General features: G+C 42.1%; 1 protein-coding gene across 1 annotated transcript in view; it reads right to left on the bottom strand.

Annotated features, from left to right (window-relative positions):
- Positions 1–335: 335 nt before the first annotated feature.
- LOC143747562 (activin receptor type-2A-like) overlaps positions 336–24,028 on the bottom strand; it is a 54,499-nt gene continuing 30,806 nt past the window's right edge. Inside the window, exons 2-5 of the mRNA XM_077240388.1 lie at positions 10,175–10,382; positions 9,885–9,988; positions 8,987–9,141; positions 336–570 (exon numbers count right to left, since the gene is read on the bottom strand). Coding sequence (XP_077096503.1) covers positions 355–570; positions 8,987–9,141; positions 9,885–9,988; positions 10,175–10,382 — 683 coding nt within the window. The 3' untranslated portion in view covers positions 336–354. The remainder of the gene's footprint in view (positions 571–8,986; positions 9,142–9,884; positions 9,989–10,174; positions 10,383–24,028) is intronic.

Below are 24,028 nucleotides of genomic sequence, written 5' to 3'. Positions count from 1 at the left end.
AATCCGGCAGCAGCCAGTGACAGAGGACGAGCTTCACCCGGAGCTTCACCCGCGCTTGTCATAAGAAACGTGTCGGCACTGAAGTTTTGTGGACAATAACGGGGGTTAGAGACCTCACACAGCTATAAATAAATTGGGCCTTTCGCAAGCTAAAGGAAGCTTCACAAAGAGCATTAAAACAACAATTAATCAAAACTAAAAGCAGTTAGAGGTTTACAACAAACACAAACCAGAATGTTTGAGGAATATTCATATTCAAGACATTCAGAGCACAATAATAAACCACTCTAGTTTTGAGTTATAGCACGCAAGCAAACATGCCGTAACCAGGTTAAATTGCTTTTGGCTTTCTGCTTAATTATAAATGTTAAAGCCTTGAAAATATCTTCTATTCTGAAGCTGTAGAGGCAACATGTGCAAACATACCTGAACAGGGAAGATTTTGACCGCCACCGATTGGTTGAGCAGATGAGCCTTCCAGACGCAGCCGAAGCGTCCTCGAGCCTTGACCTCTAACAGCTGAAGAGGCTTTTGGCCCAACAGAGGAGACGGGGGTGTCAGTCCGGGATCCTGAACACAACACACACACACCCATCACTGCTGAGACTCTCCACACAAACACACCAATCACTGCTGAGACTCTCCACACAAACACACCAATCACTGCTGAGACGCTCCACACAAACACACCAATCACTGCTGATACTCTCCACACAAACACACCAATCACTGCTGAGACTCTCCACACAAACACACCAATCACTGCTGAGACTCTCCACAAACACACCAATCACTGCTGAGACTCTCCACACAAACACACCAATCACTGCTGAGACGCTCCACACAAACACACCAATCACTGCTGAGACTCCACACAAACACACCAATCACTGCTGAGACTCTCCACACAAACACAACAATCACTGCTGATACTCTCCACACAAACACACCAATCACTGCTGATACTCTCCGCACAAACACACCAATCACTGCTGATACTCTCCACACAAACACAGCAATCACTGCTGAGACTCTCCACACAAACACACCATTCACTGCTGAGACTCTCCACACAAACACACCAATCACTGCTGAGACTCTACACACAAACACACCAATCACTGCTGAGACTCTCCACACAAACACACCAATCACTGCTGAGACTCTACACACAAACACACCAATCACTGCTGAGACTCTACACACAAACACACCAATCACTGCTGAGACTCTCCACACAAACACACCAATCACTGCTGATACTCTCCACACAAACACACCAATCACTGCTGAGACTCTCCACACAAACACACCAATCACTGCTGAGACTCTCCACACAAACACACCAATCACTGCTGAGACTCTACACACAAACACACCAATCACTGCTGAGACGCTCCACACAAACAAACCAATCACTGCTGATACTCTCCACACAAACACACCAATCACTGCTGATACTCTCCACACAAACACACCAATCACTGCTGAGACGCTCCACAAAAACACACCAATCACTGCTGAGACTCTCCACAAACACACCAATCACTGCTGATACTCTCCACACAAACACACCCATCACTGCTGATACTCTCCACACAAACACACCAATCACTGCTGAGACGCTCCACACAAACACACCAATCACTGCTGAGACTCTCCACAAGCACACCAATCACTGCTGATACTCTCCACACAAACACACCAATCACTGCTGAGACTCTCCACACAAACACACCAATCACTGCTGAGACTCCCCACACAAACACACCAATCACTTCTGAGACTCCCCACACAAACACACCAATCACTTCTGAGACTCCCCACACAAACACACCAATCGCTGCTGAGACTCTCCACACAAACACACCAATCACTTCTGAGACTCCCCACACAAACACACCAATCACTGCTGAGACTCTCCACACAAACACACCAATCACTGCTGAGATTCCTCACACAAACACACCAATCACTGCTGAGACTCTCCACACAAACACACCAATCACTGCTGAGACTCTCCACACAAACACACCAATCATTGCTGAGACTCCCCACACAAACACACCAATCACTGCTGAGATTCTCCACACAAACACACCAATCACTGCTGAGACTCTCCACAAACACACCAATCACTGCTGAGACTCTCCACACAAACACACCAATCACTGCTGAGACTCTCCACACAAACACACCAATCACTGCTGAGATTCTCCACACAAACACACCAATCACTGCTGAGACTCCCCACACAAACACACCAATCACTTCTGAGACTCCCCACACAAACACACCAATCACTTCTGAGACTCCCCACACAAACACACCAATCGCTGCTGAGACTCTCCACACAAACACACCAATCACTTCTGAGACTCCCCACACAAACACACCAATCACTGCTGAGACTCTCCACACAAACACACCAATCACTGCTGAGATTCCTCACACAAACACACCAATCACTGCTGAGACTCTCCACACAAACACACCAATCACTGCTGAGACTCCACACAAACACACCAATCACTGCTGAAACTCTCCACACAAACACACCAATCACTGCTGAGACTCTGCACACAAACACACCAATCACTGCTGAGACTCCCCACACAAACACACCAATCACTGCTGAGATTCTCCACACAAACACACCAATCACTGCTGAGATTCTCCACACAAACACACCAATCACTGCTGAGACTCTCCACAAACACACCAATCACTGCTGAGACTCTCCACACAAACACACCAATCACTGCTGAGACTCTCCACACAAACACACCAATCACTGCTGAGACGCTCCACACAAACACACCAATCACTGCTGAGATTCTCCACACAAACACACCAATCACTGCTGAGACTCTCCACAAACACACCAATCACTGCTGAGACTGTCCACACAAACACACCAATCACTGCTGAGACTCTCCACACAAACACACCAATCACTGCTGAGACGCTCCACACAAACACACCAATCACTGCTGAGACGCTCCACACAAACACACCAATCACTGCTGAGACTCTCCACAAACACACCAATCACTGCTGAGACTCTACACACAAACACACCAATCACTGCTGAGACTCTACACACAAACACACCAATCACTGCTGATACTCTCCACACAAACACACCAATCACTGCTGAGACTCTCCACACAAACACACCAATCACTGCTGAGACTCTCCACACAAACACACCAATCACTGCTGAGACTCTACACACAAACACACCAATCACTGCTGAGACGCTCCACACAAACACACCAATCACTGCTGATACTCTCCACACAAACACACCAATCACTGCTGATACTCTCCACACAAACACACCAATCACTGCTGAGACGCTCCACACAAACACACCAATCACTGCTGAGACTCTCCACAAACACACCAATCACTGCTGATACTCTCCACACAAACACACCCATCACTGCTGATACTCTCCACACAAACACACCAATCACTGCTGAGACGCTCCACACAAACACACCAATCACTGCTGAGACTCTCCACAAACACACCAATCACTGCTGATACTCTCCACACAAACACACCAATCACTGCTGAGACGCTCCACACAAACACACCAATCACTGCTGAGACTCTCCACACAAACACACCAATCACTGCTGAGACTCTCCACACAAACACACCAATCACTGCTGAGACTCTCCACACAAACACACCAATCACTTCTGAGACTCCCCACACAAACACACCAATCACTTCTGAGACTCCCCACACAAACACACCAATCACTGCTGAGACTCTCCACACAAACACACCAATCACTTCTGAGACTCCCCACGCAAACACACCAATCACTGCTGAGACTCTCCACGCAAACACACCAATCACTGCTGAGATTCCTCACACAAACACACCAATCACTGCTGAGACTCTCCACACAAACACACCAATCACTGCTGAGACTCTCCACACAAACACACCAATCATTGCTGAGACTCCCCACACAAACACACCAATCACTGCTGAGATTCTCCACACAAACACACCAATCACTGCTGAGACTCTCCACAAACACACCAATCACTGCTGAGACTCTCCACACAAACACAACAATCACTGCTGAGACTCTCCACAAACACACCAATCACTGCTGATACTCTCCACACAAACACACCAATCACTGCTGACACTCTCCACAAACACACCAATCACTGCTGATACTCTCCACACAAACGCACCAATCACTGCTGAGACTCTCCACAAACACACCAATCACTGCTGATACTCTCCACACAAACACACCAATCACTGCTGAGACTCTCCACACAAACACACCAATCACTGCTGAGACTCTCCACACAAACACAACAATCACTGCTGAGACTCTCCACACAAACACAACAATCACTGCTGAGACTCTCCACACAAACACAACAATCACTGCTGAGACTCTCCACACAAACACAACAATCACTGCTGAGACTCTCCACAAACACACCAATCACTGCTGAGACTCCACACAAACACAACAATCACTGCTGAGATTCTCCACACAAACACAACAATCACTGCTGAGACTCTCCACACAAACACACCAATCACTGCTGAGACTCTCCACACAAACACACCAATCACTGCTGAGACTCTCCACACAAACACACCAATCACTGCTGAGACTCTCCACACAAACACACCAATCACTGCTGAGACTCTCCACACAAACACACCAATCACTGCTGAGACTCTCCACACAAACACACCAATCACTTCTGAGACTCCCCACACAAACACACCAATCACTGCTGAGACTCTCCACACAAACACACCAATCACTGCTGAGACTCTCCACACAAACACAACAATCACTGCTGAGACTCTCCACAAACACACCAATCACTGCTGAGATTCTCCACACAAACACAACAATAACTGCTGAGACTCTCCACACAAACACACCAATCACTGCTGAGACTCTCCACACAAACACACCAATCACTGCTGAGACTCTGCACACAAACACACCAATCACTGCTGAGACTCTCCACACAAACACACCAATCACTGCTGAGACTCTACACACAAACACAACAATCACTGCTGAGACTCTCCACACAAACACAACAATCACTGCTGAGACTCCACACAAACACAACAATCACTGCTGAGATTCTCCACACAAACACAACAATCACTGCTGAGACTCTCCACACAAACACACCAATCACTGCTGAGACTCTCCACACAAACACACCAATCACTGCTGAGACTCTCCACACAAACACAACAATCACTGCTGAGACTCTCCACACAAACACACCAATCACTGCTGAGACTCTCCACACAAACACACCAATCACTGCTGAGATTCTCCACACAAACACAACAATCACTGCTGAGACTCTCCACACAAACACACCAATCACTGCTGAGACTCTCCACACAAACACACCAATCACTGCTGAGACTCTGCACACAAACACACCAATCACTGCTGAGACTCTCCACACAAACACACCAATCACTGCTGAGACTCTACACACAAACACAACAATCACTGCTGAGACTCTCCACACAAACACAACAATCACTGCTGAGACTCCACACAAACACAACAATCACTGCTGAGATTCTCCACACAAACACAACAATCACTGCTGAGACTCTCCACACAAACACACCAATCACTGCTGAGACTCTCCACACAAACACACCAATCACTGCTGAGACTCTCCACACAAACACACCAATCACTGCTGAGACTCTCCACAAACACACCAATCACTGCTGACACTCTCCACACAAACACACCAATCACTGCTGACACTCTCCACACAAACACAACAATCACTGCTGAGACTCCACACAAACACAACAATCACTGCTGAGATTCTCCACACAAACACAACAATCACTGCTGAGACTCTCCACACAAACACAACAATCACTGCTGAGACTCTCCACACAAACACACCAATCACTGCTGAGACTGTCCACACAAACACACCAATCACTGCTGAGACGCTCCACACAAACACACCAATCACTGCTGATATTCTCCACACAAACACACCAATCACTGCTGAGACTCTACACACAAACACACCAATCACTGCTGAGACGCTCCACACAAACAAACCAATCACTGCTGACACTCTCCACACAAACACACCAATCACTGCTGATACTCTCCACACAAACACACCAATCACTGCTGAGACGCTCCACAAAAACACACCAATCACTGCTGAGACTCTCCACAAACACACCAATCACTGCTGATACTCTCCACACAAACACACCCATCACTGCTGATACTCTCCACACAAACACACCAATCACTGCTGAGACGCTCCACACAAACACACCAATCACTGCTGAGACTCTGCACACAAACACACCAATCACTGCTGAGACTCTCCACACAAACACACCAATCACTGCTGAGACTCTACACACAAACACAACAATCACTGCTGAGACTCTCCACACAAACACAACAATCACTGCTGAGACTCCACACAAACACAACAATCACTGCTGAGATTCTCCACACAAACACAACAATCACTGCTGAGACTCTCCACACAAACACACCAATCACTGCTGAGACTCTCCACACAAACACACCAATCACTGCTGAGACTCTCCACACAAACACACCAATCACTGCTGAGACTCTCCACAAACACACCAATCACTGCTGACACTCTCCACACAAACACACCAATCACTGCTGACACTCTCCACACAAACACAACAATCACTGCTGAGACTCCACACAAACACAACAATCACTGCTGAGATTCTCCACACAAACACAACAATCACTGCTGAGACTCTCCACACAAACACAACAATCACTGCTGAGACTCTCCACACAAACACACCAATCACTGCTGAGACTGTCCACACAAACACACCAATCACTGCTGAGACGCTCCACACAAACACACCAATCACTGCTGATATTCTCCACACAAACACACCAATCACTGCTGAGACTCTCCACAAACACACCAATCACTGCTGAGACTCTCCACAAACACACCAATCACTGCTGAGACTCTCCACAAACACACCAATCACTGCTGAGACTCTCCACACAAACACACCAATCACTGCTGAGACGCTCCACACAAACACACCAATCACTGCTGAGACTCTCCACACAAACACACCAATCACTGCTGAGACTCTCCACAAACACACCAATCACTGCTGAGACTCTCCACAAACACACCAATCACTGCTGAGACTCTCCACACAAACACACCAATCACTGCTGAGACGCTCCACACAAACACACCAATCACTGCTGAGACGCTCCACACAAACACACCAATCACTGCTGAGACTCTACACACAAACACAACAATCACTGCTGAGACGCTCCACACAAACACACCAATCACTGCTGATACTCTCCACACAAACACACCAATCACTGCTGAGACTTTCCTGGAGACACACACAAACACACAAACAGCATGTATTACGACTCAAATATTAATCCATGCGAGCGAATGAGAAAGAAATAAAAAAAAGAAGGAAGAGCTCATTTACAGAAAACAGCGACCACATCACAAACTCATGAAAGAGGATGAAAACCACAGCATCGGCATGGCAGGATGGGAGAGTGAATGAAGCTCTTACCTCTATCATGATATGAAAGGCGTGCTAGAAAAAGATGAGGAGAGGGATTTCACTGTTTCTAGCACACAAGTGCTGTGATGAGAGCAAGAACAAGCTCAAAATAATCTCAGCATGAGAATGAGAAATATTGATGTGGTGTCTGTGATGGATACTCATATGCCACACACACACACACACACACACACACACACACACACACACACACACACACACACACACACACACACACACACACACACACACACACACACACACACACACACACACACACACACACACACACACACACACACACACACACCCTAGCTATCTAAAAAAGATTATATTGTATTTTTCCCCCATTTAAAGGAGAATAAAGCAACAAGCAAACGCCCTGCAGTACGCTTCAAAAAATCAAATCTCAGCACTGGTCAGGACCGACCAATCACAATCCTTTGACTTATTACACAACATGAACATCATTTTATAAAGATTTCTGGGATGGTATGAATCATTTGAATTAACATGTATTCTTTGTGGCTCTAATAATACAAGGACACTGAGATGTGAATGATCCTCGATGAGAAAATGAACATGCCTAACATATTTAATAAAATAATTTCTCATTCAGTACTTTTGTCTTGTTTGAAATTCTTAAAGTATTAAAATAACTCAAACTAATAACTAAAACCTATAAAAACTATATATGCATTTTTTAAATGAATAAAATCACACACGCAAAAAAACGGAATATGTAAAGCTTTAACTAAAAATTTGAATAAAAACAGAAATATAAAAAATTAAATCTAATTCAATATAACATAATAATATATCAATGACTCTAAAATAACACTGACTTGAGACATAAAATATTAAAATATTAAATATTTTTTTTTACAAAAATTGAGTGAGTTGATGCTTATCATAAGTTTGACAGATACTATTCTTGTTTAAACTACACTGGAAAACAAGACAAAAATTCTGAGAAAGAAAATCACTTTTAGCGATGAAACCCTTGCCGCCCAATGGTACAATAGTTGATTGTTGTTATTATGAATGACCAGCAACAAAACACAGTAACACTTTATTTATCCTCGTTACATATGTTACATGTACTTACTGTGGTAATAGCAGTAAATTATGCATAATTATATGCAAATAACCCTAAACCAAACCCTAACCCTACAGTAAGTACTGTTGTTAAATAATATTCTTAAATGTATTATTTCACTGTAACAAGGACACAAAATAAAGTGTAAACCAAAAGACATGGATGCATGTTTTATAACACTCCAAACATGCGTCTCAGAGTTGATCTCTTGAACACAAAGATCTTTCACAGATATTGATTTTGATATTGAATTACCTGTGACGGCACGAGCAGCGGCGGGTACGACAGCTTCAGATGCCTGTACATCCAGAACGAGATGAAGAGAATCACAGCAACAGCCATGATGGGAATCAGAGAGTAGAGCATTGTGGGAAACGAGTCCAGCTTCGGTCTGACCGGGTTCGATGTGGCTGAACACAAGAATTTACTGAAAATGTGACACTATTACAAATATGGACATTTAGAAAACCAGAAAGCTATAATATATGCGATTCTATTTTAGAAACAACAACATACAAACTATGACAATGATCATCTCATGTACTGATTATGTGGTTTATTTAATGTTAAACGCATCTAATGCGAGTTTGAATATCAATAGCTGAAAAGAAGGATAATTGATCTCAGATCTTGAAAATAAATTAAAAGAAACAAGAATATTCAAACTGTGAAAAAACAAGTGTATTCTATGACAAAGATAGTTTCATCACTCAGTATGTATTTTTAATAATGTTGAAATGGTGTAGTATTTATGAATTTGATCCATCATCAAGTTGCGAGTGCAGAGAGACCCAAACGCTCTTTTGATTGGCTGTGATTTGTGATTGATTTGTTGTTGCGTCTGGTGTGGACAGACAAACTGCTTGTTACTGGAAACTTATTGCATGGCGTTTGGTTAGGAAACTTCACTCCTGCTGAGCAGAATCTGTTTATGTACTAATCTTATTTTAGAGGCGGCCTTTGCAATTCGGTGGCTCGTTTCAAAGAAACAGTTGGAGACCCCATAAGAAAAAAAGAAAAGACAAGCATTTCTGATGCTTCTGATTTCTGTGAGGCCGGTCTGAAGTGAAATGGGTGAAACACAGTAAAGGCTTCTGCTGATTTAGATGTCTCTCTGCAGCTTCACGTCAAACACCTGAGGGTTAACACTCACTCTGAAGAGTCTCTGGACTGTAGAGAAACCTGTCGTTGCATGTGTTCCCCTCACAGCAGCAGAAGAAGACATCAGGATTCTCCTTACGCTCCACACACTCGGTGCTGCACACACACACACACACACACACACACACACACACACACACACACACACACACACACACACACACACACACACACACAGACACACACACACACACACACAGAGAGAGAATGTGTTTTCATCATTGATCACCACATGCACACGCGCACACACACACACACACACACAGTGCGACTGCAACAAACCTGTCGTAGCAGTTGACGTCATCGAGCCAGCATCCCTGCTTCACCATTTCTATGGTTCCTGAGCGGTTCTTCCAGGTCGAGAAACAGTGTCGTCGTTTGTCCTTTTCCCCATAACACGACTCGATTCCACTCCGGTTCGTGCCGTCCTTTTCCCAGCTAGCGTTATAAAACACGCACTCCTGCGTCTCCGAGCGCCCCAGAATCGCACCTGAACCAAAGAAATCTTACATGTTGTCCATGTGTGGGTTTAACCAACATAAAAGAGGCTGTTTAAAACCTCACTGCATATAAAATTTTAAAGTGGAAATGAAGCAGTCAGTCAAGTTAACATTATTTTCCACATTTAACATAATTTCCACTCTAATCAAAAATAATGTAACAAACACGATAAATGAAACAATTTAAAAGAAAAAAAAGCTGTCTTGTTATAGCTTTTGTAGCAAATCTAGCAGAACTACAGCCTGTGGCGTCGTGGGTAAGTAAAGGATTCAAGTCATTTTATCATTTTAGAGCTTTTAGATTTAAACATTTAAAATTATTTATTATTAAATAATTTCTTGATTATTTATTCAAGTCACGCTCTCTTTTTGTGAAGAAAAATAGCACTTTTGATTTCAACAGCTGGGTGTCTAACAACACAATACTCCAATAATTAAAAAACAAAAGAGACAAATGTTGGTTCAAATTGTAAATTTTTAAAAATGTCTTTGTCACAATGCAACCTGGGATTGCCTGCTTAAAGTCCCCATGAACCAGAAGTTGCAAACGACTTCTCCAGTGTTGTGACGTATTTCCAAGGGAAACGGAATATTCATAGAGGGAAGGGTAAGACTTTACTGCATCTCTCGCTCACAGCACTGACGGTTATAGAGGAGAGGTTACGGGTTTTCAACCCGTCAAACTGACGTCATCAGAGAAGGAACGCCATTCCAGACCAGAAGTAAATTTTCAGATTTTGATTACCAACAGATTACCACGACAAACTATTTTTTTTCGGTGTATTAACTTGCACGGATTAATTGTTCAACACAAGATGCTCTCTGATAACAGTCACCTTTCTAGTATCTGTAAAACTGCATTCTTCCAATCTTAAAAATATATCTAAATTACATCATATGCTCGATTGCTCCTGTCTGCCTTGCTGCCTTGCTGTTGGGTTGTGTCTGTAGCTTCATATATCTTTCTGTTTTGAATCATTATTTACTACAATTCCCTTTTGTTTATACTGCTAAATCCAACTTACTCAACATCACATATTAACCTGACATCACTAGCTTCAATCTAAATCGTTGCTAGCACAACAAGCTACTATTCGCTAGACTGTTAATGTGCCATCTGTGCGCTCTTTATTTATTTATTTAGCTCGCGTGCTCGTGCAAGGGCTTTAGATACTGCTTTGGATGCGTTTAGCTTAGAGAACATTGTACATTGTTGGGTTCAGGCTGAATGCTGAATCGAGCCCAAAAGGGCCCACGTCACTCCGCTGTTCATCTCCCTGCATTGGCTACCACTCGCTGCTCGAATAAGGTTCAAGGCGCTGACACTTGCTTACAGATTGTCCACCGGCTCAGCTCCCTCCTACCTTCACTCACTCCTACGGGTCTACATTCCTACCAGAAGCCTACGATCGGCCAAGGAGCGACGACTCGTGGTGCCTTCACAGCGAGGCACAAAATCACTGTCCAGAACATTCTCATTCACGGTTCCATGCTGGTGGAATGACCTACCCACCCTCGTCCGTAATGCAGAATCCCTGACAGCATTCAAAAGACAACTGAAAACTCATCTCTTCCATGAGCACTTAACATAAAAAATAAATAAATAAATAAATAAAAAAACCTTTCTCTTGAAATCTTCGCTTGTCTGGTTTATGCTACTCCGAGCAATGTTTGAACTTTGTATTCTGAGCACTCTTGCGTTGTTTTTGCCTCTCCACGATGACTCGCTTGGTTTAATCCTCAAATGTAAGTCGCTTTGGATAAAAGCGTCTGCTAAATGACTAAATGTAAATGTAAATGTAAGTAGCGCCCATGCAGCAGGGCAATTGGGTGACGGTGAGGCGCTGTAGTCGCGGGACAAAACACCGCTCTTCCGTTCCGATTACAACATTAAACAGATTCTCCCCACTCAGTGAAACACCCATTGGTGATTCTATTACTCGGAACGTGAAAATGGAGACACCAGCCACCATAGTCACATGTTTGCCGGGAGCCAGAGGACCTGACATCAAAGCAAATTTAAAAGTGCTGGCTAATGCTAATCGTAAATTCTCTAAGATTGTTATTCACATCGGCACTAATGATGTTCGACTTCGCCAGTCGGAGATCACTAGAATGAATGTTAAAGAGGTGTGTGAACTCGCAAGTACGATGTCAGGCACTGTAATTTGCTCTGGCCCCCTTCCTGTTCGAAGGAGTGATGAGATAGTTAGCAGATTGTCATCACTCAATGGCTGGCTGTCTAAGTGGTGTCCACAAAATTATATAGAATTCATAGACAATTGGAAAAGTTTTTGGGGCAGACCTGACCTGTTGAAAAGAGATGGTATTCATCCCTCCTGGGATGGTGCTGCTCTTCTCTCTAGTAATGGCACATAGTCTTAGAGACAAAACATGACAATCTGGGGCTCAGGTCAGGAAGCAGACAAACTGGCTAAACCGACCGTCTGCTAGCGGCCTCGCGTCACCAAGGTCAGATAAATCCCATCACATAGAGGCTCTTTCACCTAGATATCATCATATAGAGACTGTGTCTGTTCCCCGAATTAGGAAATACAAAAAACTTCCAAACCGATCTAAGGGTAAAAATTTAATTGATTTTCAACAAATAAAAAACATAAAGCTTGGGTTGCTGAATATTCAATCCCTTAATTCAAAAGCACTTATTGTTAATGATATGATTACAGACTATATCCTAGATGTGCTGTGTATGACAGAAACCTGGCTAAAACCAAACGATTACATTACTTTAAATGAATCCACCCCGCAAGATTACTGTTATAAACATGAACCTTGTCTGAAAGGTAGGGAAACTAAGAAGTCTAGTTTCAAATATAATTATTTTGAAGTATTGGTGCTTAATGTAACAATATATAGTGCATATGATAAATCACGTTTAAAATTTGTGCTCGCTACTGTATACAGGCCACCAGGGCACCATACAGACTTTATGAAAGAATTTGTTGACTTTCTATCAGAGTTAGTATTGGTTGCAGATAAAGTCCTAATTGTTGGTGATTTTAATATACATGTAGATAATGGAAAAGATGCAATGGGATTGGCATTTATAGACATTCTTAACTCTATTGGAGTTAGACAACACGTGTCAGAACCTACTCATTGTCGTAATCATACTCTAGATCTAATATTATCACATGGAATCAATGTTGATGCTGTTGAAATTCTGCAGCAGAGCGATGACATCTCAGATCATTCTCTAGTCTCGTGTAAACTTAATTTAGCCAAGGCTACAAAGCCGACTCTGTGTTACAAATATGTTAGACCTATCACTTCTGCCACTAAAATTTGCTTTATTCATAATCTTCCTGATCAGTTTCATCTTCTCAGCATCCCGGATAGCTTAGAAGAGCTCGATATTGTGACAGAAACTTTTAACTCTCTCTTTTCCAGCACTTTAGACACAGTTGCTCCGTTGCACTTAAAGTAGATCAAAGAATATAGTCCAATGCCGTGGTACAATGAGCACACTCAGGCCCTAAAACAACTAGCCAGAAAAATGGAGTGAAACTGGAAGAAAACAAAACTAGAGGTATTTCGCATTTCATGGAAGGAGATACGGCTGTGAACCTACACTGGTCTCACGGTTCGGTTCGGTTACGATTATCATGTCATCGATTCAGTTCAATTCCGTATCACAATGCATTTCGATGCACCGCATCCTCAATTTTCAAATTTACTTTAAAAGTGATCCGTGCGCGTGCGTGTGTGTTCGTCTGTTCGGGAAGTCGCAGTGACAGAAACAGTGACATTCCAGTTTGAATTTCAAAGGCCTGTTTATGCCATTAAGAAAATAAAATTTTATCAAATCAATTTTGTTTTAAAGAAATGTTTATTTAAAAGCAGCGCTCATTCATCAGTGTAGCCTATATGTCACCATTAGAGGCGCGCGCATCAACCGTCGAGAGTTCACTGTTGAAGATGACGATCATTTATAATCACCCGTAACAACACAGAATAATTGTAATTTCACCATCGGCTGGCAGCGAATACTTAAATCAGAGAACAATATTGAGGCGGGTGGATTATTTGTTTTGACTGCGGATTCGGGTGACGTTGAAGCTCATTCTCTTACTTTAAAGCAGTCCGGCTCTGCCAGGCATAACAGCTCGGGTTGAACACGGCTAACATTGTTGATCAAGCTAATATAGCTATTACCTCCTGCCTATTCTATTTGTGCGTGACATGAGCGCACACAGCGCGTGTCTTCTCCAGGTCGTGCTTACCAGGTTGTTCATAAAAGCCGAAATGTGTCCAGATGTAGGCTTTTAAAGTAGCTGGAGCATTTTTAATTATGCGCACACCTCCCTCTGCCAGTGTATGGTATCACGACAAAGCACATACGTGACAAATTATGTCAGAAAAGTGTCAGTACATTATAACCGGTTATGGCCTATTACTGAACCGATAACCGAATTGTCCTCGTCTGCATCGCGATGCATCGTAGAAACGATTAATTTCGACCCCCCTAGAAGGAGAGCTCTATTGCATACAGAGAGGCCTTAAAAACTGCTAGATCTGCTTATTTTTCAACCCTATTAGAAGAAAATAAACAAAACCCTAGGTGTTTATTTGAAACAGTTGCTAAACTGACAAAAAATAAAGTTTCAAGCCCAGAAGTTAGCAAGCAGCACAACAGTAATGACTTTATGAACTTCTTTACTTATAAGATTGATAATATCAGGGAGAAAATTATAACAATGCTACTGTCTACTACAGTATTGCATCAGACAGTGCAGGGTAGTCTCCCTGACAAAAAAATGTATTCATTCATTGCCATAGGAGAGGAAGAATTTTCTAAACTCGTTAAATCATCTAAATTGACAACATGCATGTTAGAACCTGTACCTACTAATCTATTGAAAGAGATGCTTCCAGAGGTCATAGATCCTCTTCTTAATATCATTAATTCATCTTTGTCATTAGGATACGTACCAAAAATGTTTAAGATGGCTACGATTAAACCACACACACACACACACACACACACACACACACACACACACACACACACACACACACACACACACACACACACACACACACACACACACACACGCGCGCGCACACACACACAGACAACCGCTGTGGCAAGACCTTTTTTACCGCCTTATCTGGTCAAATTTACCGACAGTGATAAATAACAAGAACGACAGAAGCAGGGGGAAACACACCAGTGAAGGAATTATTATGTATAATAATTGAATGTAAATATTGCCTGAAATTAATAAATATAAAAATAAAATAAAAATGTGCAATAACAGTAACAGCAGCTCCTTTAGCTTGGAAAATAATATTAGAGCAAGATGATGTTAAAGCACATTAGCGAGCGCCTGTGATTCCTCTGAATGAAGCTCGTTCTCTCAGTAATGATCTAATGAGGCAGGAGAGAAGGCCTGTGGGACAGACCGGTGAATCTAACGCCAGTGCAGGATGGGACGCTCACATTTAACAGAACTATCAGGAAATCACACAGAGCCAAATCCAATGCACAGAATCGATAACCTCCTTCAGACATTATGAATACTGTAAAATCAGCACTAAAAAACACATGCGGATTCACATACTCCTGGAATAACTGAGGATACAAATGAGTGTAAAACGGTAGAGAGCAACACTTCATCATCTTTAGAGAGCAGGACACCTGCAGAAGAACCCCTGAAGATCTTCCACAGCTAAACAAACTTAAGCCATGCAAAACTATTTTAAGGGTATTATCCTGAGGGAAATAAAGAGTCAGCTGAACCGCTTTAATCTAAATGACTCAAATACCAAAAGCAATATCATACAAGCGGGAGTGCTGTTGTTCTGCATGAATATATTAGTGCTGTCAATCGATTCAAAAAATGAATTAATCTCACGTTTCTGTAATTAATCATGATTAATGAGTTTTTAATATTTTTATATTGTAATCATGTCACGGTTACTCTCCAAATTAATTTAGAAACAACTTAAAGACAGTATATTTAAAATATTTGTTGTAATGTTATATTTTTTATCTAGTTATCCCAGGTGTTTCTGGTTTCCCACACCCAGTAGTGGGCAGTAGTGGACCATGAAGGCCGCACTGCCATGGTCTCCTGGAGGGGGTTCTCCCCCGTGGACAACTGAAAGGGCTTCTCCACCATGGCCACCCGAGGAGGCTTCATTGCCCTGGCCTTCGCCTCATCCTGCTCCGCCCTGGTCACCGGCCCAGTCTGGTCCACCCACGCTCTGCGGCCCAGGCCCACCTTGGCTACCTCCTGGTCACGTTCCCGTTCCCCTGCATGGGCCTAGCCCTCCGTCCCTCCCCCAAGGCCGCCCTCCTGCATTTTTTGTTGTTTTAATGGGCGTCAGGAGCCGCCCTTAAAGGGGGGGGGGGTTATGTCACGATGTGGGTTTCTGTTCTGTCATGTTCTATGGTTCCCTGTCTTGTCTATTAGTTATACCAGGTGTTTCTGATTTCCCACGCCCCCTTGTTATCTTGTCTAGCTCGTTTGTCCCTTATTATTTAAGCCCTGTGTTTCAGCCTTGTCTTTGGGAGTTCTTGTTTAATGTTTGACTGTTAACGCCAGTGTTGGTTGTTCTTGAGTCCCGAGTCCTGTATCCAGTCTGTATAGTTTGTGTAATCTGTTAAATAAAGCATGTGCTGCATTTGGATCCTGCCTCATCCCTGCTTCAACCGCACCCCGTTACAGATATCTGGCTTAGGCTTAGTATCTAGGATTTTTGGTGACAGTCTGCTAAGCATTCTCGCCTCGAGCCTCTCAGTATCTGAGTGTATGTTCATTAGACCATCAGGAGATTTTATTCCTGTAAATCTAGTTTTTCCTAATAGTAGCTGCCTCTAATCCAAGAGTCATCTGACCAAGGCCCTTCTTTTGCATTAACTGTAAATGCTAGTGGTGTAACAGGGTAGATAGCAGCATAGGTAGCAGGCTACCTTCGAAAAGTCTCCCATGCAGATATCTATGGGCGTTGTCAGGTCTTTCTCTCTAGAGAGTAAGAAGCAGTGTGCTCAGGCCTCCGACCTTTACAGCATTGAGTGTAGTAGCCGACAGCAAGACATTAAGTTAAAAATGATTTTTCTTCTGAGCCCCTTGAATATAACAATTCAAGTCATAAGGTCGAATGTCGTTGGTCACTTACTGAGGCCTCCATTCTAGGGCTGTGCGATAGGTAAAAAATATACCACAATATACTGTTTCATATCCTTCAGTATCGATAATTATTGTCTTTTTTTATAACATTTTTTTTAATAACCAAGTAGAAAAGTTTGAATTTAAACCACTGTTTTTTATTATTTATACACATTATTAAGGCAAACAACAAATTATATTAGTTTTACCAGTCAAAAACAAAAATAAAATGTGAACAAAATACATTATTTGTCTTATATTAAGATAAAAAAGTAAGTGCTAAAGAAACACTTGAACTTAAATAAAATGTTACAAAATTTGTCCAATGTAGAAGTGCAAACATAGAACAATCAAGGCAAACTTTGAGATAGATCAACATCTGAAATATGTAGGAGTGTAACGGTTCATAAAATTCACGGTTCGGTTCGATACGACAAAGGGGTGTCACGGTATGGTACGTTTTTGATACAGCAAAAACAAAGAAATGCCAGAGAAATTTCCTTGATTTAAAAAAAATATATATATATATATATATATATATTATTTTTTTATTTATTTATTAAAAGAAAATGTATTTTTAAATAAGTGTGATAAAATAAGTTTTTAAAAAAAAATTAGTTTTCCTACATCTTGAAACTTTTAGTTTTATAAATGGGGGTAATCTTGAACAAATGAAGGATGAACAAATAATGTTTTGGTCATCACATTAAAAATAACATTTAAATATTTTAGTTTTGAAGTGCTGGAAAAAGATGTGTGGTGTACTTGAAAGCATTTTACTATTCCTGTCAAACTTCCATGGATACAGTTAGTGTTACAGCATTAAATTCATGGTGAATGTTGCTGATTTGTGGACTTAAAGCCTGTAACTAGTTCATTCATGGCACAATGTTTCTCCTGGTTTCCACGTCAGCGCTGTTTAATCCATTAATAACGGATATATTTGAATGCTTCTCAAAAGATTTTGCAGCGATGCTATTACTTCAGTGGCGAATACAAATGCTTTCTTTACTGGATCTCTTAGCGCTGTGTAGTAACAGTGTCACTTGATCAAGATCAACTCGCGCTGCACTGACATTGCTCCAAACAGATAAATGGTCCGTGAAGCACAAAACAATGAGTAGAGAAGTTTCGTTCCGCTTTCATTACATTTGCCATTTGATGTTGGGCAACGTTGGGGTGGTCGTGTCAGCGATCGGCGCCCATTTTAATGAAAATATCGAGCGCTATATTGAAAATGTTTTATATCGTTACCGACAATGGTGTACCGTCAATAAATACCGTTACCATTTTATCGCCCAGCCCTACTCCATTGGGTTTAGTATAGAATATAAAATCTGTGTTGTAATATTACAAGATTATAGGCCTCGACCCTGATACATCCTTCAGGGTCATGCTGATAGTGCTCTTCTAGTTAGGGTCATTAATTAGAGTACTTTGCTACCCATAGCTCTTATGTTATCACCTTTCACCACCCAGGCTCAGGTAGAGAAAGATTAGTTACTCCCTCCCACTTGGGATGGTTGAGTATGCTCCCTTAGAGCCAAAGCACTAACCAGGCTGACGCCTGTGACATTCAAAGCTGAAGGCCTTACAGTAGGCCTCCTCGATAGTCCTGTAGCGTAAGATTGTTCTCTCCTTTCTTTAAAGGATCTATAGCACTTCTGCTGAGTACACTGCCTGTTGGCAATGTAAAATAAGTATAACAAGGCCCACAGAAATGTCTGTGAGAGCACATAGGCTTCTGAAGGCTGGCTCTGCTAACATCCTTGCTATTAAGTAGTTAGGCCTTAACAGGCCTCCTTGAAGGCGGCTCCCCAACGAGTTGGATGCTTAGCATTGCAAAGGCATTAAGTATCACATTGCAGGCCCCATGGAGCCACCTTGATTTTAGCCCAGAACCTGGTCAGTACTTATCAGGTTGAGCATAGTGTTCCAGAATCTATCTGGGATTGCTCTGTTTGAATTCTTAACTCCCTAAGTCTGGTCAGAAGGTCGAAGGACTCTCACATGTCCCTGTTAGATAAGCCCTAGAGCTGGAGGTGCTACCCGTCCCTTTAGAGTGCCCAGCCTCCACAGGGGCTTTGAAGCACTGTGTAGATCCAGGATCGAGTAGAGTTATTCCCCTCTTTTGCAAGGGTTATAAAGCACTATGCTGAGTTCTACTCTCCAGGATGTAGAGCAAACACTGAACCTCATAATCTAGACTCTCCAGGATGTCTCTATGATCCGGTTTGTGAGTGAACTACTGCAATTAATTTTTCCCTATTGGATTTTGTGAGAGACTCTGTTTAGGAAACTGATAGGTTTTTGGCAAGACTAGGTCAGTAATTTGACCAGGTCAGCCTCCCTGGTTGCATGTGGGGTTTACTTCATGTCCCCCTCAGAAAGTGACTGGACGGGACTACTTAGCCATATTCCCTTAAAGGAATCCCTTCCATGGAAGCTGTTGGTTCCAAGCCCTTGAGCGGCCTTGGTAAGCCTTCTGTTGTTCGGAGGCCACTTTGAGGCTTATAGCTTGGGGAGTGACCAATCAGTGAGCCTGTATGTGACCTAAAGGGGGAGTGTTTCTTGGAATTTTCTGTGAAAATAACTGCGATTTCTGACGTTTCTGTCATAAGCCATAATTGGCATGCAATCCCCTCAGCATGGTGGGATTGTATATCGTTCCCCATAGCATCATTGTCGCAGTGCGAGTTCCCTTTCGAAAGGGAACCTCTAGGTTACGACTGTAACCTCTGTTCCCTGAGAACAGGGAACGAGACACTGCGTCGTTAGCCATGCCTCGGGGATGCCTGCTCAACAGTACCTTTTCAAACAGACGTTTTCATTTAACAAAAACACCTGGTATAGCTCATAAAATAATTGTTTGTTATTATAATCATAAAACCGATTGAAATATGCTTATATAACAATAACAACAATAACACTAATTATTAAAGCTGCAGTCCGTAACTTTTTTTGTGTTCAAAATATATATAATAAGTAAGTACATCATGAATTCATTTTCCAAATTTCCAGAGGAACTTTGTGTACAGAGTTATGCCAGGACAAACCTTCCACAACCTCACTCTATATAAAGGACTCTATATAAAATAGCTGATTAGAGAACCATGGAAGTTGGGTGAGAGAAACATATATCACCCCGAGACACCCGGGTTTTCCGGTTTCCGGTTCATTTCCAGTTTCCAGTGTTTGAACGCTGTGTGGGAACGCTGTGCGCATCTGGCTGCCACTCCATGCTTCGTCATTTATCGTTTATGTTTGTTGTGTTCGCTACTTGGTCTGCCCTTTCTGCATCCCTCTCCAACCTGGATCTAACTTTTTTGAGCATCTGCTTTTTTTTTGCTTGGCTTCTGCTTTGTACCGTTTGAAACTATCTGTTGTCAGCCTCTCACCCTTCTCTCCTCCATCTACTGGACTGACTGTGAGGTGAGCTAACACTCTTCTTTACAGTAGTTCGATTAGCTTACTGTCGGGTCGGGTCGGGTAGCTTTCCTCTCCGTAAGCTTTTTGTAGATGTTGCGGTGGTTGTGGTCCTGGCTAACGTGACTTTGCTGATAGCTGACTTTCTCATAACTATTGCCAACATGTCAAAGAACTTAGCACTCATACTGTCTCAGATTTCCCTTATTTTTAATGGGTTACCTTCCACCATGGATATTGGTTACCTGTCATACGAACTCAAGGCGCTTAACCGGCACCCTCACCTTGAATCTGTAATGTACGAGCACTGCCGCTCGCTCGGGATTATCCGGCGCCCGCCCTATGTGCATCGCTCAGTCCGAAGGATTTTTTCTTTTCAGCAAACAACACCATCTGTTATCCCGTGCATCTGGTCAAATAACAGAGCTCTGGTCAAACCGAAATGCCTACTAAGTGACTGTCGTCCACCACGATCGCTTGTCTGCATAAAAAAATCAGACTTCAATGAAAATTCAACTGAAATTTTGACTTAAAGTCTGTACTGGACTGCTTTGAACTTTATCAGGATGTTAATTTCTCAACTCATAATCACGGCCACACACTTGACTTAGTTTGTACATCTGGTTTGAATGATATCTCTATTAATGGTCTAGTTACTCCCATCTCTGATCATAAGCTTATTACACTTGATTTTACATTAATCTGTCCAACTAAATTTATTGACAATACTACCATCTCTTATCGTAAGATCAATGCTAATATTAATAGTTAATATTTAATAATAGTTATTAATATTAAGTCTGCTCTGAACAAACTGCAAATGGTCCAAAAATCTGCTGCTAGACTTCTAACTGGTGCCCCCCGAAGGTCTCATATCACTCCCGTTTTGTTGACTCTACACTGGCTCCCTGTAAAATATAGGATTGATTTTAAGATTTTAGTGCTGACTTTCAGGGCCTTAAACAGTCAGGCCCCACAGTACATCAAGGAGCTTTTGAGACCACACTCCTCTAGCCGCACTCTTCGGTCTTCTGGCCAGAACCTGCTTATGGTCCCCAAGACTCGTTATAAGACTCGAGGGGACCTGTCTTTTCAGTATGTTGCCCCCAGACTGTGGAACGCCCTGCCCCTGTCTCTGCGTCTGGCTGACTCTGTTGACTCTTTTAAAGAAGATCTGAAGACTTGTTTATATAAGAAAGCTTTTGGTTGATGGGTTTTAACTAGTGTCACTTTAATTTTACATATGTACTGTATATACAAATTTTTTTGTATTTACATTGTTTATATAAGGTTTTGATTTTACCTTTCTCGTGTACAGCACTTTGTGATTTTATCTGTGAAAAGCGCTTTAGAAATAAACTTTACTTACTTACTTAACTTTACTAATATTTTTGCTGCATCTATCGCTTCTTCTGCTATTTCTGATGTTTTTGATTACACTTGTCCATCCAAGATATTTGATTTGTACCATTCTGCTATTTCTGACGTTTTAGATGAACATGCTCCAATTAGGACTAGGCCCGTTCCCCTGTCCCACTGCTCGCCGTGGTTTAATGCTGAGCTATGTGCTATGAAAACAAGAGGCAGACAACTGGAACGCCTCTTTAGGAAATCCGGTCTAACTGTACATTTTCAAGCCTTTTCGGACCATGCTAAACATTATAAAACAGCTTTGAATACAGCTCACTCTTCCTATATCTCCAAAATCATTAATAACGTAAAAAACAGGCCTAAAGCACTATTTAACATTGTAAACAAGCTTGTCCAGGAACCCGGACATAATACCTGTCAACAAGAATAAGATGACGGGGGACTTTTGGTGATGAACCGACCGTTTCTACTTGTGAGCAAGCTCAGTCTATAAAAACAATTAATGACTTTATGTTGACCAACCCCATCTTAATTAGTGAAATGATACAGAAATCAAACTCTTCTTCATGCCGGTTGGATCCCGCACCAACAATCCTTTTGAAACACTGTACCTCTGTCATTTCTGCTCCTATCTCACATCTTGTAAATATGTCTCTTCTCTCTGCCTTTGTTCCAGTCTCTCTAAAGATGGCTGCAGTAACTCCTATCCTTAAAAAAACAAATCTGGACCCAACTGACTATACTAACTATTGCCCAATCTCCAATGTGCCACACGTCTCAAAAATCGTGGTGGTTGTGTAAGACTGGTAAATTTACAAGAATGTAGGAGAAGCCTCCTCTCTGAGAGAACAAAGGAAATTACCATTTGGACCCCCTCATGCCCACCATTCGAGATGCAAGTCTCACTTCAGATTCATTCTAATTTACATCTCTTGTAAGTGACATCTCCCAAACTCACACAAGAATATAAATGGTTTAATGTGAATGATTATCATTGAGTTTTATACATGTTTGATATTATTTGAAATGTCTCAGTGCGACTGGTACAAATGTCTCATTCGCAAAGAAGTAAACCAAAAGGTAATAAAGTTCTTAAGAAGTTTAGAAATATCTTCCACACTAGAGGGTGTGTCTTTGAGTTAACACCTTTTTACCATTTGACTGAATGCAAATTTTCCACTGCTAGCAAATGGTGAATTGCAGGTAAATTTCCACTGTGGACGATGTTTAGATTTGAAATGAGGTCTGGGTATATAATGAAACGCAGCGAGAGCTCGGGGCCTGTCTGTATCCAGATCAGCCCGTGAGGTCGAGAGCCGAGTCTCTCGGCCTCACGTATTTCTTGTCGGGTAAACTTTTTTTCTCTTTGTTCTAGAGCATTTGATGTTTTGCATTGATTACCTTGAATTGATTATGAAATTGTAATGATACATTTACCTGACATATTAAATTGTGATATTTGATTATTCTAATTGACTTTGACATTATTTTCATTCAAGAGTTTAAAAGAATAGTAAAACATTCGCTCACATTTAATGATACACGGATATCATTAAAGCCTTTTCATTTATGGAGTTAGATGAAATATCGAGTAAATACATATGAGAAAAGGTATTGAATTTAACCAAAAATACTTTGCCGCGAGAAAAGACAGTAACACGCAGAGCCCTTCTGTGCTGATCAGACGACCCCCATTGGCCTGA

Source organism: Siphateles boraxobius, unplaced genomic scaffold (genome assembly GCF_051911475.1).
Source record: "Siphateles boraxobius isolate OS27281-9 unplaced genomic scaffold, OSU_SipBor_1 227, whole genome shotgun sequence".
NCBI lineage: Eukaryota > Metazoa > Chordata > Actinopteri > Cypriniformes > Leuciscidae > Siphateles > Siphateles boraxobius.
Note: the sequence above shows the minus strand (reverse complement) of the source record. Positions and strands in the feature narration are given on the sequence as shown.